The 13,615-nt window shown below is 39.6% G+C and overlaps 1 protein-coding gene across 6 annotated transcripts in view; it reads right to left on the bottom strand.

Moving 5' to 3' along the window:
- The window catches only part of TSHZ2 (teashirt zinc finger homeobox 2), a 233,804-nt gene that overhangs the window by 198,996 nt on the left and 21,193 nt on the right, over positions 1-13,615 (bottom strand). For 5 of the 6 annotated variants that reach the window (XR_012777915.1, XR_012777916.1, XR_012777917.1 and 2 more), the window contains exon 1: positions 1,176-1,256. The exons of the other annotated variant lie outside the window; for it this stretch is intronic. Coding sequence is in view for 1 of the 5 variants with exons in the window: in XM_075517624.1 (XP_075373739.1) it covers positions 1,176-1,224 (49 nt within the window). In the remaining 4 variants the exon portion in view is untranslated. Of the gene's footprint in view, positions 1-1,175; positions 1,257-13,615 lie in introns of those variants that run through there. 6 annotated transcript variants of the gene reach the window in all.

The following is a 13,615-nucleotide window of genomic DNA, read 5'->3' as shown; positions in this document are numbered from 1 at the left end:
TGCCAAGGAAGCCCAGTTTGAGTCCCTGCTCTAACACAACCTCAGTCAGTGTGGACACATCCCCTCTCTGTGCATCTGGTCCCTGTGATCAAAACCTTAGCTGAGGGCTGCAGGGATGTATGATGAAAGGCACTGCAGTACTCACATACTGAGAGTAAGAGATATAGGGGGGAAAAAAAAAGTGCTGCACCTCTGAAAACTCTCAAAAACTTGGAAAGCCTGTGAATTCATACTCAGTGTGAAGTAGCTCAGAGGCTGCAAGACCAGACAATGCCTCTCCTCCTGCATAGCAAGGGAAACACAGCAGGTAGATCCAAAGAGGAACAATAGGATGGGGATAAGTACTTTTTTATTATTATTTAAAAAGTTGAAGCCAACAAAGTAGAAAAGACTGCTATTAAGACTTCAAACACTCTCTCGACATGTAATCAACTACCATATTTGCCACAGAGATGCTTCCGATCACAGTTGGGGTGGGGTCACAGGACAAAGTCTTAATCAAACTGGCAACCAAGACATATCATGTGGTCAAAATCCTGAAACTAGATGTCCCTGGGAAGATTCAGAAAGATTCAAGAGCTCAAAACAATAATACCATTTCCCTTCTTACCACCACAACCTTACTAAAAAGAACAAAAAATAATCATCAGCTCCATTTTTTCCTTATTTATCTGTGAATATTTTGTCTCTAGAAGATATCAATACTGCCATACCAAACCACACATAGCTAAAATGCACAGCAAGGAGACGTTGACCTGCTCTATGGCCTCAAGGCTGTTTTATTATCTCTGTAGCTGTACGAGATACTTAGAGCTGATAGTTCAAATAAAAAGTAGTTCAGATAAAATGTGGAAAGAAACTCGATGGTAGATGATATACTGGTGTCATCTGATTTTCTTGGGGCAAGAGGTATAGTTTCCTGAATGTATCAACTCTTCAGTTGGCCAGTGTCAGACTCATTTGAAGAGTTCAAGCACAGAACTTCTTGTTCATGCAGTTCCCATACTTGCCACATATTTTACCATCATGTTTCTTGCACGCGCAGCCAGTCTTGACAGATATAATCTCCAGACCTACAATGGCTGCATATATTGTGCGTATTTTGGAAGGTATGGAAGGAATCTGAAGACATTGCAGCATCTGTTACATATGCAAAAAGGAAACTTAAGAATTACCATATGGGGTTTTGGAGGACTTCACTTCAAATTTTGCCCTTCGATGCATGAGTACAGCTCTCCATAACTTCTAAAGTTTGCCTAAGTCAGAAAGATTTTTAAGTTGTTTTCCTTTTTGGTTTAAAAGACAAAAACATAGTTATATGATGTTGCAAACAGAAAAACGGTGTTAGTTATATCATAGGTTTGAGTACCTAGCATTATAATTGTATGGTATGTTTCAGGTTAGTCAGGTAGGAAAAATCTGATGTAAAAACAAATCTTTAGGTTGTATTCTGGGCAGATTTGGGTCACCAAAGATACATGCCTACATTTCTGAGAACCACTGCACTAGTGACTAAAAAATCAGTAGCAATTCTTGTATCCTTTATTTCTGAGCACTCAACAGGAGATAGTTGAACAGGATCTGCTGATCAGAAATTCCTGGGTAACCACTGACTTCTCCTTTTGAACGCCTGTTACTGGGAACTGAAAAATAGGACATGCCAACTCTTTTTTTTACAATGTGTTTGCATTATGGTTCCCTTCAAATGATAAGTGTATGGAACGTAAGTGCCAAAGCAGCCTAGCAATGAATATGACAATATAGCAAGAGTAGCTGCTAAGAGCAAATATTTGGCCAACTATTATCAGACAAATGTGCAAAAATACATGGAATTTGCAATTGCCTATGCAAAACGCATGCACATCCCAAGTGTGCTTGGGGAAGATTGATAACTGTCCACAAGTATACCTGATCAGCCATTTGCCCATGCAATTCCCCTGGTTTCAGTGTGCACACTGAGGTAGCTGCACATAAATCAGGCATGTAGCTGGTCAGAGGCTGTGTGTGAAATCATGACCATTTTTCAGCGTAGCCAATTCTACTTAGTTTATCGCTAGTCTCAGGATAGTTAGTACTTGTCTTTAAAGCTTGTTTCCTCCAGTCCTGTAGTTTTGTGAGGCTCTCATATTTCATTAAAAAACAAAAACAACAAAAAGAAAGCATGCAGCTCTTATGGTCACAGGGAAAAGCTTGAAATCAAGAACATACCAGCTCTAAAAGTAGAAAGCAAACTGTAAGAATCCAATATGTGTTATTAAAAAAAAATATTGATTTCCTAAGCCGCTCATGATTTTTAAGACTATACTTATACTATTCCTCAGCATATGGCATTGGGAAAGCTGCTATTTTCAAATGCATAATGTTTTATGAACACGTAAGCAGACAAAGCACTGTAGATACATCAAAACACAGGCGAGGAAGGGACCTTCTGCTACAGCAAATGTATTTCTCCTTACATCACATGTCCAGCCACATAGTAGACTTTTGACCAGGAAGATACCCAATTGTATCTCCTTCTCAGTTGCATCTCCCTCTCTTCTCTGCTTTCCCTTCCTCCCCGTACACGCATGCCACAAACCGCAGATACCCGCAGCACTCCAGAGCAAACTTCAGACCCTTAACTGGCCAGCCTGAAAGTGCCAGCACCGCAGTGGGTGGTGGGAAGCCCCAGAGTGTTCTCAGCACCTTGGGCTTCTGGAAGCAGGGAGACGCCAGGTAAAATACACCAAAGTGATCCATGTACATATGCAGATTTTTATCTTATGTATATAAAACAAATAGTTATTTTTGGGAAGGAAATTTTCTTTCTTCATTCGCAACTAATATAAATACATTAACATTGAAAGCTCTTCCCCACCTCCCTGTCTCATTTTGTTTTTCTTTTTTTTTTTTAAAGTGTAGGGTGAGTCACAATGTTGATCAGATTACCTGGTAAACAGGTCTCAAACTTCCCATGAACTAATGCATAGAAAAATTTGAATCAAAATGGAGGCAAAAACACAAAAGCCCCTTGAGACTAGGCCGATTAAAGTTCAGGGGATTTTTGTGCTAGAATGTCATTTCCTCCTCTTATCATAAATAAGGTGTTAAAGCACGGCTAATCACAATGCTTAATGCATGCAGGGACAAATCACTGAGACCAACCTCCTTATTTTTCTTTTTTTTTTTAAATGCTTTTGCACCAGTACTCATGAAGGCCCTGGGACTAGCCACAACAGTGACTGAAGTTCGCTAACTGATAATACAAACAGCTGCTGATTCAATAAGAATAACGAGAAGAACTATGGGCCCAATTTGCTAACAGCTGGCACCATGCCCATCAGTGCAGTATCAAATTCAAGAGGCAAAGAAAGGATGCTGAGTTGGCCCCACAAAGACATGCTGACGCAATTCATATCCAGCTCTGCAGTCAGCCTGAGTACGATACTGCTCCTTCAGAGAAAACTAGTTCAGGCTATTTCAGCTGTTTCTGCTCATTAAATACCCAAATCCAAAAAAGCAAGTTGAAATAGCACACTGGCGAACTTCAGGAAAACAGACTGACCACAGAAACATCAGTTATGAATACACAGAGAACAATTTGTTACTAACAGGCAAAGGTGAGCCTAGGCTAATATTACATATTTATATACACCAAGAAGAAGGCAGTTAAAAAAGGAAATTAAATGTTCTGAAATGTTGATAGGAAAAAGTCCAATCTCCAGGCTTCATTAGAATTATTTTGTATTCATATAAATGTTCAGACTCTGTGTCATTTCTTATCAAATGAGTCTCTCCTTGTAAATCATTTAAATTGTTACAAATTCAAGTTAAGAATCAAAAGTGTTTCTTAAAAATCCACTCCTTTGATGTAACGTAAATTACTACTGAGAGCAAAAAAGAGAAACAGACCTATATCTGTTTGCAGCCTAATTTAGTGCCAGTAATAGTTCAGATCTAATCAGTGGAAATAGAATACAAAAGTATGTGCATACACACATATGCGCGCGTGTGTGTATATATATATATATATGTAGGTATTTGATACTTTTCTTGCATCCAATCTGGTGATTCAGTACATACTGCTAATAAACACAGCTCCATGATCATGACTCATCTCAGCTATATCTTGTGTGTTACAAGGCAGTGAGTGAAGGAAAGAGGTGAAGGATGGCTCAGTAATGGGACCATGCTGCTGCAGATGATGCACATAGCAAAAGCAGGAGCATCATCAGCTCTATAGCCAGGAAAATTGCTTCATCCCATGTTAGTGGCTTCTGCATTAAACAAATACACATACACACAAACACATATACATACAGATATTTTATTTATATACATATATGTGTGTATATATGGTAGAAAGTGCACACAATTTTACAAGGCCAGTATTCTCTGAACAAGATAGTCCTCTCACAAAACCTCATGCATTCTGCCTCCCAGGTATAGCATTAGAACAGAAATGGGAGTCCAAACTTTGTTCCTTCCTCATCATAACATAAGACATGCAACCAGAAGCAAAAGCGTAGAGATGTGGGTGTCTTTGTCAGATCTGGATTCCTTGCATCAGGACGGCTCTGCAGGCCTCCTTCCTTGTCCCTACACTCTGTACCAGCTACTGCCAAGTGCCTTTTCCAGTGCACACCAAAATCTTTACATGGCTCAAAGTCACAAGACACATACCAGGTAATTCAGGTAGAGAGAAGGACTTCTAGGAGGCTCACAGGAAGAAAAAGTCAATGAATAGGCATTGCATTTAAGAAAATCTTTGCATTTAAGAGAACCACAACCCAAGCACAAGAAGAATCTGAGTTCTGCTCAGGATAACTTAGAAATATTGGCCTCAGTACTTCTTCCTGCTGTGGAGGAGACTTCTTTCCAGCAGCACCTACCCTAACACACCAGCACTCACTGGGTCATGGGAGTCAAATCACAAACCACATGTAGCTCATAGGTCTTATCCCCTTTGGTACTCAGAACATCACATTGGAAGATCCTCCTGCTCCCCAAAATCTAGTGCATATACCAGAGTTAAAGCCAAATCTCTTGTTGAAGTGTTTGCATTGCATATCCGACAGATTTGCCAACATACAGTTAAAAACATGTTTAAGACAAGATAAAGTCAGAAATGAACACTAGCAGACTAATTACATGCTTCTTATCTGGCCAACATGTTGGTAAGTGCCGTGCAGCACCAGCACTGCTCCTTTCAGGTACAGTCACCTACACATGTTCTTGTTCCTGCCAGGGACTGGTCTGCAGAGGCTACCAGTTTGTGTATCCAGGAAGCAATACTTGTATTGCCTAATACTGGCATGCTGGGAGAAAGCTAGAGCACCTATCAGTCACCATGGGCACCTTGTGCAATCAAGGACAGTAGTATTGGATCTTTAACGGACCATAACTGTGTTTTACCAAAGCATGACAGAACATAGCAGCATTTAGCTGTGTGTGCCTTTTCAATGCCAAGCCATTGTGAAAGCTGAAACTTTTCATTTCCACTTTGGAGCAATGTTAATGCCCAGAAGTGCAAGCATCAAGTTAGACTGAAATTTCTATGCCTAAAACCCATTAAAAAATGAATAAGGGCCAAATACATTGGTTGGGGAAATCTGTTAAAGCCTGTGTTAGAGGTTTCAAAGCATTTACGGCTGCTTGGTTATCTGAGATGCTTCAGTCTCATGACTAGTAATGATTTTACCATAAAAATTGCAGTTCTAAAACCAGCACAGTCCAGGGCATTTCTAACATATACCATTGCCATGGTAGAGCCCATCTTTTCAGGAAAGATATAATTAGAAAATCTTGGCATTCTCCCTCCCCGCCACCATTCAGCTAGCATTTGTTCTAAATGTAGACTAACAATAAGACCCATTTTCCTCTAGAACAAGACCCAGGCTTGAGGAATGTTCCTCCTACTACCCTAACCACTAAAGCATTTGAAAGCTTACAAGTAAATTGCTGGACATGAGACCCCTGATTGCTGTGCCTACACGATTCATGATTGATGGGTCTAACGAAATTACTAAGTTTTCCTTCCTATTTCTGGCATTAGTCAAGACTTCATGTCCAAAGATTATTCCACCAGACATGTTCTGCGGATGTGATGGGATTAGCCAAATTTCAAAGCTTATTTTTGACCTCCAGCAGAAAATTGAGCACATACGCTATTGAAGCCAACTGGGACTACAGAACATCAAGTTGATTCATCAAATTAGCTCAAACATAATTGTACTGCATGACTGGCTATGGAAGTTGTCAGCTATAAACCTGTCAAAAAGCCATCAGCTTTAATGTTAAATAGAGACACAAAGTAATGTTGTTCAGAATTTGACATTTGTTGGACTTATGCCTGCTAAAGGATGCTATCTGCTTTGTTTCCTCTTAGAAAAATTTGTAGTCTGAAATACAGTCTTGATAGACTGCTCTAGACAAAAGGTAGAAACCCCAGTTGCTAGAAACACCAGCTTTAACAAAGTAGATGTATCTGTACTGCCTCTATCTAGCAATGTCAACTAATACCAAAACAACTGCAGTACACAAAGACTCAGAAATCTTTCCAGCAGTTACAATGTGCAAGTTTAGCATATTTTACTGTTTACTGTAACTGTTTTTTATTAAAAAAATACAAAACAAACAGCACAAAACAAATGCATAATTTTGTTTTTATTTTCAAAACAAAAGATCAATGAGTTTGGTATAGAATATGTTGAGATAGCTCTAACTGAATTATAATCCACAATGAGAGACCTGAGCACAAACTTAAATACCAAGCTGTTTCACATATTATCACACACTATAGCGTGAGGTAACAGCATAGAAGCACTATTAACATAAAAAATGGTAGGTGAAAACAATGTTAAGGGTCTTGCAACCCCATCCCCCCTTAAAATCAAAAACATGCAGAGCTAATGCTTCCACTCTGCACTCAATCTGTTCCCTTGTGCTTGTGAGTATTACAAAGGTAGGCTGGGTAAATTACAGCTTTAACTCCGCATTTGTTTAGCTGGCACGCATCTAAGCCCAGACTTTTAGCATGAATACATATTTGTTGCTTCCCAGTTTCCTGGGTTTTTTTTAAATGATGCATGGAGTCCCCTTAAAATTTATGGATGATTGGCTAGACAGAGCAATATTGTCTGTAATGTGTCAATGCATATTACTATGAACCCTTAGCCCACTGAATATTGACATGAAGGATTGTAAATGAGGAGCTCCTGCAAAGTCATTATGATCTCGGACGTCAGCCCATAGTGAGAACTCCCACCCATGCACTGCCGACAGCGTCACGCAATGGCTCAGGAGAGCGCGCTGGCTCTGCCCCATGAATAGCTAGGTAGCATCCACAGACCATCACACCATGGGGACACCCCACAGAGAACCACCATTTTCATTGCTGCTCCTTGTACCCTGCCTATGTCCCCCAGTAACATCTATCTAGGGTAAGTCCTGGGAGGGATAGTCAGAGAGAGACGTGTCCAGGCTGGAAAGTTTACAGGGCATAACCTACAGATTATAAAGTCTTTAGCACAAAGATCTTTTTATTTGCTTTCTCCAAAAATCTTACCACACTTCGGGCAGGATAAAATAGGAATGAAAAAAGGGTGTTGAGGGACTTACCATAGAGGAACTGCAGAGAGAAAGTGTCAGGCCAAAACCTCAGTGTAAAGGAAGTAACAAGAGGCAATTCAGACTTCTGATGACCAGACACCAAGTGCCTACACTGTTACTTTGCAAGTCTTCTTGCATGAAGGACAAATAGTAGCTGTACTATCCCAGAAGACATCAGAAAACAGCTTGTGCTTTGTAGAACCATGTCCTATTTTACCCCCATTGTAGCTATTATTATACATATTTGGTTTTTTAATTTTGGAACCCATAGAAATGTATCACTTATTAGAGGAATACTAGTCCTGGTCCCTTGTCAGGTCAAAGGCCTGGTGTATCTGGGATTCCCAACCCAAACTGAACAGTTGTCCAACAACAACATTGCTTCCTAAGCGTGCGCAAGGCGACTGTTCAGCCCCTGAACCTGCCAGCACGACACCACAGACCCAGGGCCTGGCACTGAAAAACAGCATCTCCTGCAGGCAAATGGGACCTCAGGAGAGTGCGATCCTGAGCCCTTCCCCCAGATATCGCAGTGAGACTCAAATCCCCAAGCTCTCACTCAGGTGCACTGTTGAAAACAGAACTCCAAAGCCAGAGAGTGACTTTCCCCACTTCTGCAGCTTCAATATATCTTTAAACCAAATCTGCTTTCTTGTATGCCAATTTTTAGCCTGGAGCCAGGTATTAGAGCTGAGTGATAAATCCCTGAAAGGGTGATCACAATATAAACTCTGACAGACACTTAACACTAGTGGTACAAACTCAGGGAGCTCAGGATATATTTTTTTTCCCGATTAGGCATTGGCTATGCATTTGTACAGACTACATAAGCACAAAATGTATGTAGGACACACTGCAAAATCTGCAAATTTGTGACTTATTCACAACCTTTGGGGAAGTGACTTTTTCTTTGTACTTTTTTCTAAAGGTTTCATAACCACTAAATACAGCTTCTACAACTGCATATTGTTTTTAAATTGAGCAAAAAATGGCATTTGAACAATGACAACTCGATAACTAGAACATTCCCCCTCCCAAACCTTAGACTAAGCTATAATACAGCAACTGGGACTTGAACTATGATGGGTTTCAGTATTAACGTTCATAAGATTTGTCACTGTCACATCTTGCTAACACCAGGAGCATCTCATTTTCTAAATATAATGTATCACTGTTTAGTGGCTAAAAATGTAAATTACAAAAAATGTAATCATGTTCAAGAAACTGAAAAAAATATGATCCCTGAACCCCTCAGCATGCACACGACTTAATGTGGAGCTTACCAATTAAGCATAACAACACTGTGCAGCAAACCTATGGGACCAGCATCAATCGCCCAGAACACACATTCCCTGTTCTGCACAAATCCCATAGATTTCCAAAAGCATCTTTGACTTGGATTCAAGAGATAAAACATGTGAACTTATCCAAAGGAGTAAGAAACAAATATCTTGTTAGATCTGATTTCTGATGCTCAAGGTTTGGTTTCTATTTTTCTCCACCCACCCCCCCCCCGACTCCTGGTATCAAAGAAAAAAAAGAAAATATTCAGAATTTAAAACTATCCTCTGTTCAACTTCAAGCTGAAATATTCTTTAAAAACAACATATAGGAACCCTTACATCTATAAAAACCAGTTTCTTTGCTAAGGGCATTCTTGGAGTGCCTCCCCTCTTTAAATCTAAGCTATAGAGGGTTCACTTGTTTAGTACCCAGCTGAGCAAACCTAATGGCTAACAGCTACCAAAAGAAGTCTTCCATGTCCTCAGATCTGCTCCACACATGTTCCTGTCCCTTCCTTTGCTTCATGCTGGTGTTCATCTGACCAAATGGTAAACCAGATCAGTGAGTTAAATGGAATTTACCCTCTTTGTAGGGCAACTTCTCAGCCATTTTAACTCTAAATGGGCTGGTTGCTCAGAAAACTGAATGTAGGTGTTGTGGGCAAGGAGGAAGAGGAGAGGATGCACGCCCAGGATGGCGGGCATTGGAGTGCTCTCATTGGCAGCAAAGTTGCTGCAACCAGCTGTATTGTCAAATCATTGCCCTAAAACACCCACATCTAGGTACAGAGAAAAAATAAACCCAGTGTTTCTTTTCACAGGAGAGTGCAAGTTATACATTGCCACAAAAGGTGAGAGAGCCTGACTTGTACGTAATTGGGTTATAATATCATGAGTGCGGGGCCGCCCAACAGGAGCTACTCTTAGACTCAGTTGCTGTGTGAACAACTGGAAGTGGCTATTCTGATAAGAGTTTTGAAATGCTTGGAAAAAATCTGTTGCAGAAATGGCAAATATTTATTAATGAGGAAAGAGGGAAACAGAATCTAATTATGTTAAGGTCCCTTTTATGCTATTCTGTTAAGGATGTGTAAGTGTCATGTCAGAGCAATGTAAGTTTAGCTGAATGTACACAAGAAACAAACCTGTCAATCTATATACAGGATCTTGATTACCATGGAACAACTGAGTCTATTAATTACTATATAACTGAATTAACTTCTGGCCAACCAAAAACCACTTTAAAATGTTGGAATCAGTGGTGGATAATTGGTTTGCTATTAAAACATCTCAAGTCCACCCGCAAATCTTACCTGTTCTAACTAAACTGCTTAGTAGGTGTGTTAATGGAAGTTATTGCTACTATAAATTATCTCCAGACATTGACAAAAGAAGTAATACAAGGTATATTTTTTAAAAGCACTGGCCAATGCATAGCTGAGTGATTGAGTTGGAAAATAAACCATTCCTTGGGGTTAGCAAATGATTTTTCATCAGCTAGCAGGCTATTAAGCACACCTAGATAATAAACGGATGATTTTAGCAGTAATTCTACTAGCTTCTCATATTTTCCATTTTAAATTCCATGTTACTTTTAAAGGATTCACACATTACATTGATTTACACCACAGAGAAGAGAGCCAATGATGTCCTTTAATGTCGGAGACACTGCGTTATTATTTATCATTAAATCTACCTTTTTTTTCCCCCCACCTTGTGAAACATTTGACAAACGCCTGCCTGGCTAGCTCAGAAGTGAGTGGTATGATTCCTCACGCCAGGCACACCCTCGTAACGAGGGGCAATCTCCCGAGGATGTGTGCTTTGCTGCTTTCTGACTATTTAATGCTGGATCTTCTGATGGTCATCCTTGCAAATCCCCCTGTCTTCCTTGGGAGCTCATAGCTCAGTCATGTGAACTTAAGTTACTGGTAGAAACTAAGGAACAAAATCTTTACACTAATGAGATTATTTGCATGAAACGTTATTTCAGTAAGATAGCCTAGGGAAGGAGTTCGTTCACACTTGATTTTCCACATTTGTTATTAGATTTCTTGCCCAAAAGAACAATTTTGGGAAATGACTGCAAAGATACAGTATTGGAACTGATGGTGAGTTCCAATGGAATATAAACTAATTTTTAACATGAAAGAAACTGGGGTGACAGAGACAGATTAAAAAGTGGTTGACCAGCAGTCTGTTTTTTCATCATGTTCCAATGGAGCTACTTGCTAGTACCGTTAAAACCTCTGATAAACGGTCCTTTTTTACAGTGGAAAAGAGATGCATGGGTTCAGATTCTTTCTCAAAATGCTAACTACAATAGAAAATATATCTGTTCCCGCCTGCTTATGTGTGCATTCTTCTCTTTTTGGGTATTCATAGCCTACTACTTGCCTCACAATTTCTTTTGTAGGAGCACTCAGAGAATACTGAAAAAGTTATTTAAAGCAAATTTGTTAAATTGGGTTCATGTGAGTTCAGCCTTAGGGGCAAAAGCAGTACTTTCATACTCATACAGGAAGGCAAACTTTTACAATAAAACAAAAAGCACAAATATTCACTGAGTCTGGAGTTTCATTACGAAGTGAGAAGTCAATTTATGGTTTATAGTTTTGTATCAAAAGCAGATGAAACTTGGAAATTTCAGAAGAGTTTGGCCTTGCAGTTTTGGATTGATTCAAACTTTAAATTCAAAATGAAACTGGGAGATGTGAACTTAAGTGGCTGATGCTGCACAAAATGTTGTGATCTATGTATATATCTATTGCAATTTATTTTCACAAGATTGCATACTTTCCTGGTAATTACAGACCCCTCCTGCATAACCAATAATTTTCCATTTGAACTTCTACAGTACAGCCTGTTCCCCTCCTCCTTCAGAACAGCACTGAACACAAATGCACAGATTTATCACACCTTTTTCCACATTAGCCCTTTAGAAATTCAGTTAAGGGACCACTATAGAGCAAATAACTCATACACTCTTTCATATTTTCCAACGTTTTGAAGTTCAAAATCTAAAATTTCTTTCCAACAAAAGGCTTTTCTCGCATTTTCTGGTGAGATGCTTTGTACGGTTTGAATATGAAAACCCATTTTTCAAAAGAATAGCAAAATTCATAGCTCCAGAAAAAAAAGCAGTACAGGAGATCCCATGATGCTTTATGCATAAGCAATACTTCACACCAGTTTCCCCCAGTGCAAATTTCCCCTCCTCAGCTTTGTAGGCTCTGGGTCAGTTCTTTGCATGGGTAGTGTCGCCCTGACCTGGGATTACTTACTTATTCAGGGGCTGAATATCCCTACTCTGCAAAATAAATCTTTAGCAAAGCTGCCAAGATATTGGTTTAGAAATACGTAAGTAAAGCGCTCATCAGAAATACACTTAGCCATTGGTATGTCCACCAGCTGAATGACAGACCAGCTTGAAGCCATCTCATGGCTCTGGGTGAACTTGCAGGACAATTACATGCTCTGGAATTCCCAAGTGTACTTAAGAATTATTGAACAAAGCTAAAATGTGAATAAAAATGCATTAAGCTAAAAAACATCTGCTCTCCATAAAATGAACTTTTCTTCAGATCAGGAAGGAAAAGAATTTCAGTATAAATAAGTATGCAGGCATATTTTCAAGGTGTTGCAAATGTGACTTATTTAAATGAAAAGTGCTGTGGCTAAAACACACATGGCTGAAATACGTCCCCCATTAACTTTAGTAGTTTTCCCACAGTACTTTGGAAATTTACACGGAGATACGTTCTGACACAGTCAGATAAGGTATCACATATGTTTACCTAAACAGTAGCCTGTGCCAAAGACTAAAAGTATAGAACTGATTTCTGTATTTAGATATGATATTTGGTATACTACCAAACAGCAAATTCTGAGCCCACCTGAAACTGGTTTCATGTTTTGTAAGTGAAACCAGAATAAATTATGTTCACACCTTTCAGCAGAGCAGGCCCAAATATGTTTCTTGCTAAAAAATTGCTAGCCCTGGCTGCAATGAAGAGAAACCAAGGTATAATGTCAATCTCCAAATTCTCTGAATTTAGAGTGGCAGCGCTGAACACTGAGTTCAGCTGGACTCCGGATCCAGTAACAGCAAGTTGTCTGTGACACATGCAATGTGTGGACTCCTGTCTACACTACCACCACCTGGACTGATAGCTGAATGGTAAATTAAGCTAGAAAATGTATTACTGAATATTAAACTATTAACCATGAATAAATTCTCAGTGTAACAAGCCTATATTAGGGAATTTTAGAAAATGAACCTCCTTTCTAAGCCTGAAGAGATCCACGGGGAGCTCAGGCCACGGTCCCCTGACCAATGATCTGGGGCTGTACTCCACCAGCCTGAGTGGTTATACCGGCTCAGATGTGGCAACTGAATTTCTGTTGCATTTCCTAATACATGTTAGATATCTATTTTACACTGATGACTTGCTTTTACACTGGGTTTACAGAAGCTGTTTGAGGACAGATCATACTTGTTTCGACATCATATTACAGTGGCATGGATGGACAACACTGATTAGTACAAATCCTGCCCATACAAAATGGACTCATTAATATTTTCTGAAATATGTCAGCTGGCAGAGCGAGTTCACACGGGATCTGTGCTTTGCTTAGTGTAGATCTACCATGTTTGATTTTGTGTGGAGGATCCCAAGGTAGATCAGCTACAACACTGAATATGGCCTCAGTCTTGCTGGCAGAAACCAACAGCAAACATG

This window comes from Mycteria americana, chromosome 14 (genome assembly GCF_035582795.1).
Source record: "Mycteria americana isolate JAX WOST 10 ecotype Jacksonville Zoo and Gardens chromosome 14, USCA_MyAme_1.0, whole genome shotgun sequence".
Lineage (NCBI taxonomy): Eukaryota > Metazoa > Chordata > Aves > Ciconiiformes > Ciconiidae > Mycteria > Mycteria americana.
Note: the sequence above shows the minus strand (reverse complement) of the source record. Positions and strands in the feature narration are given on the sequence as shown.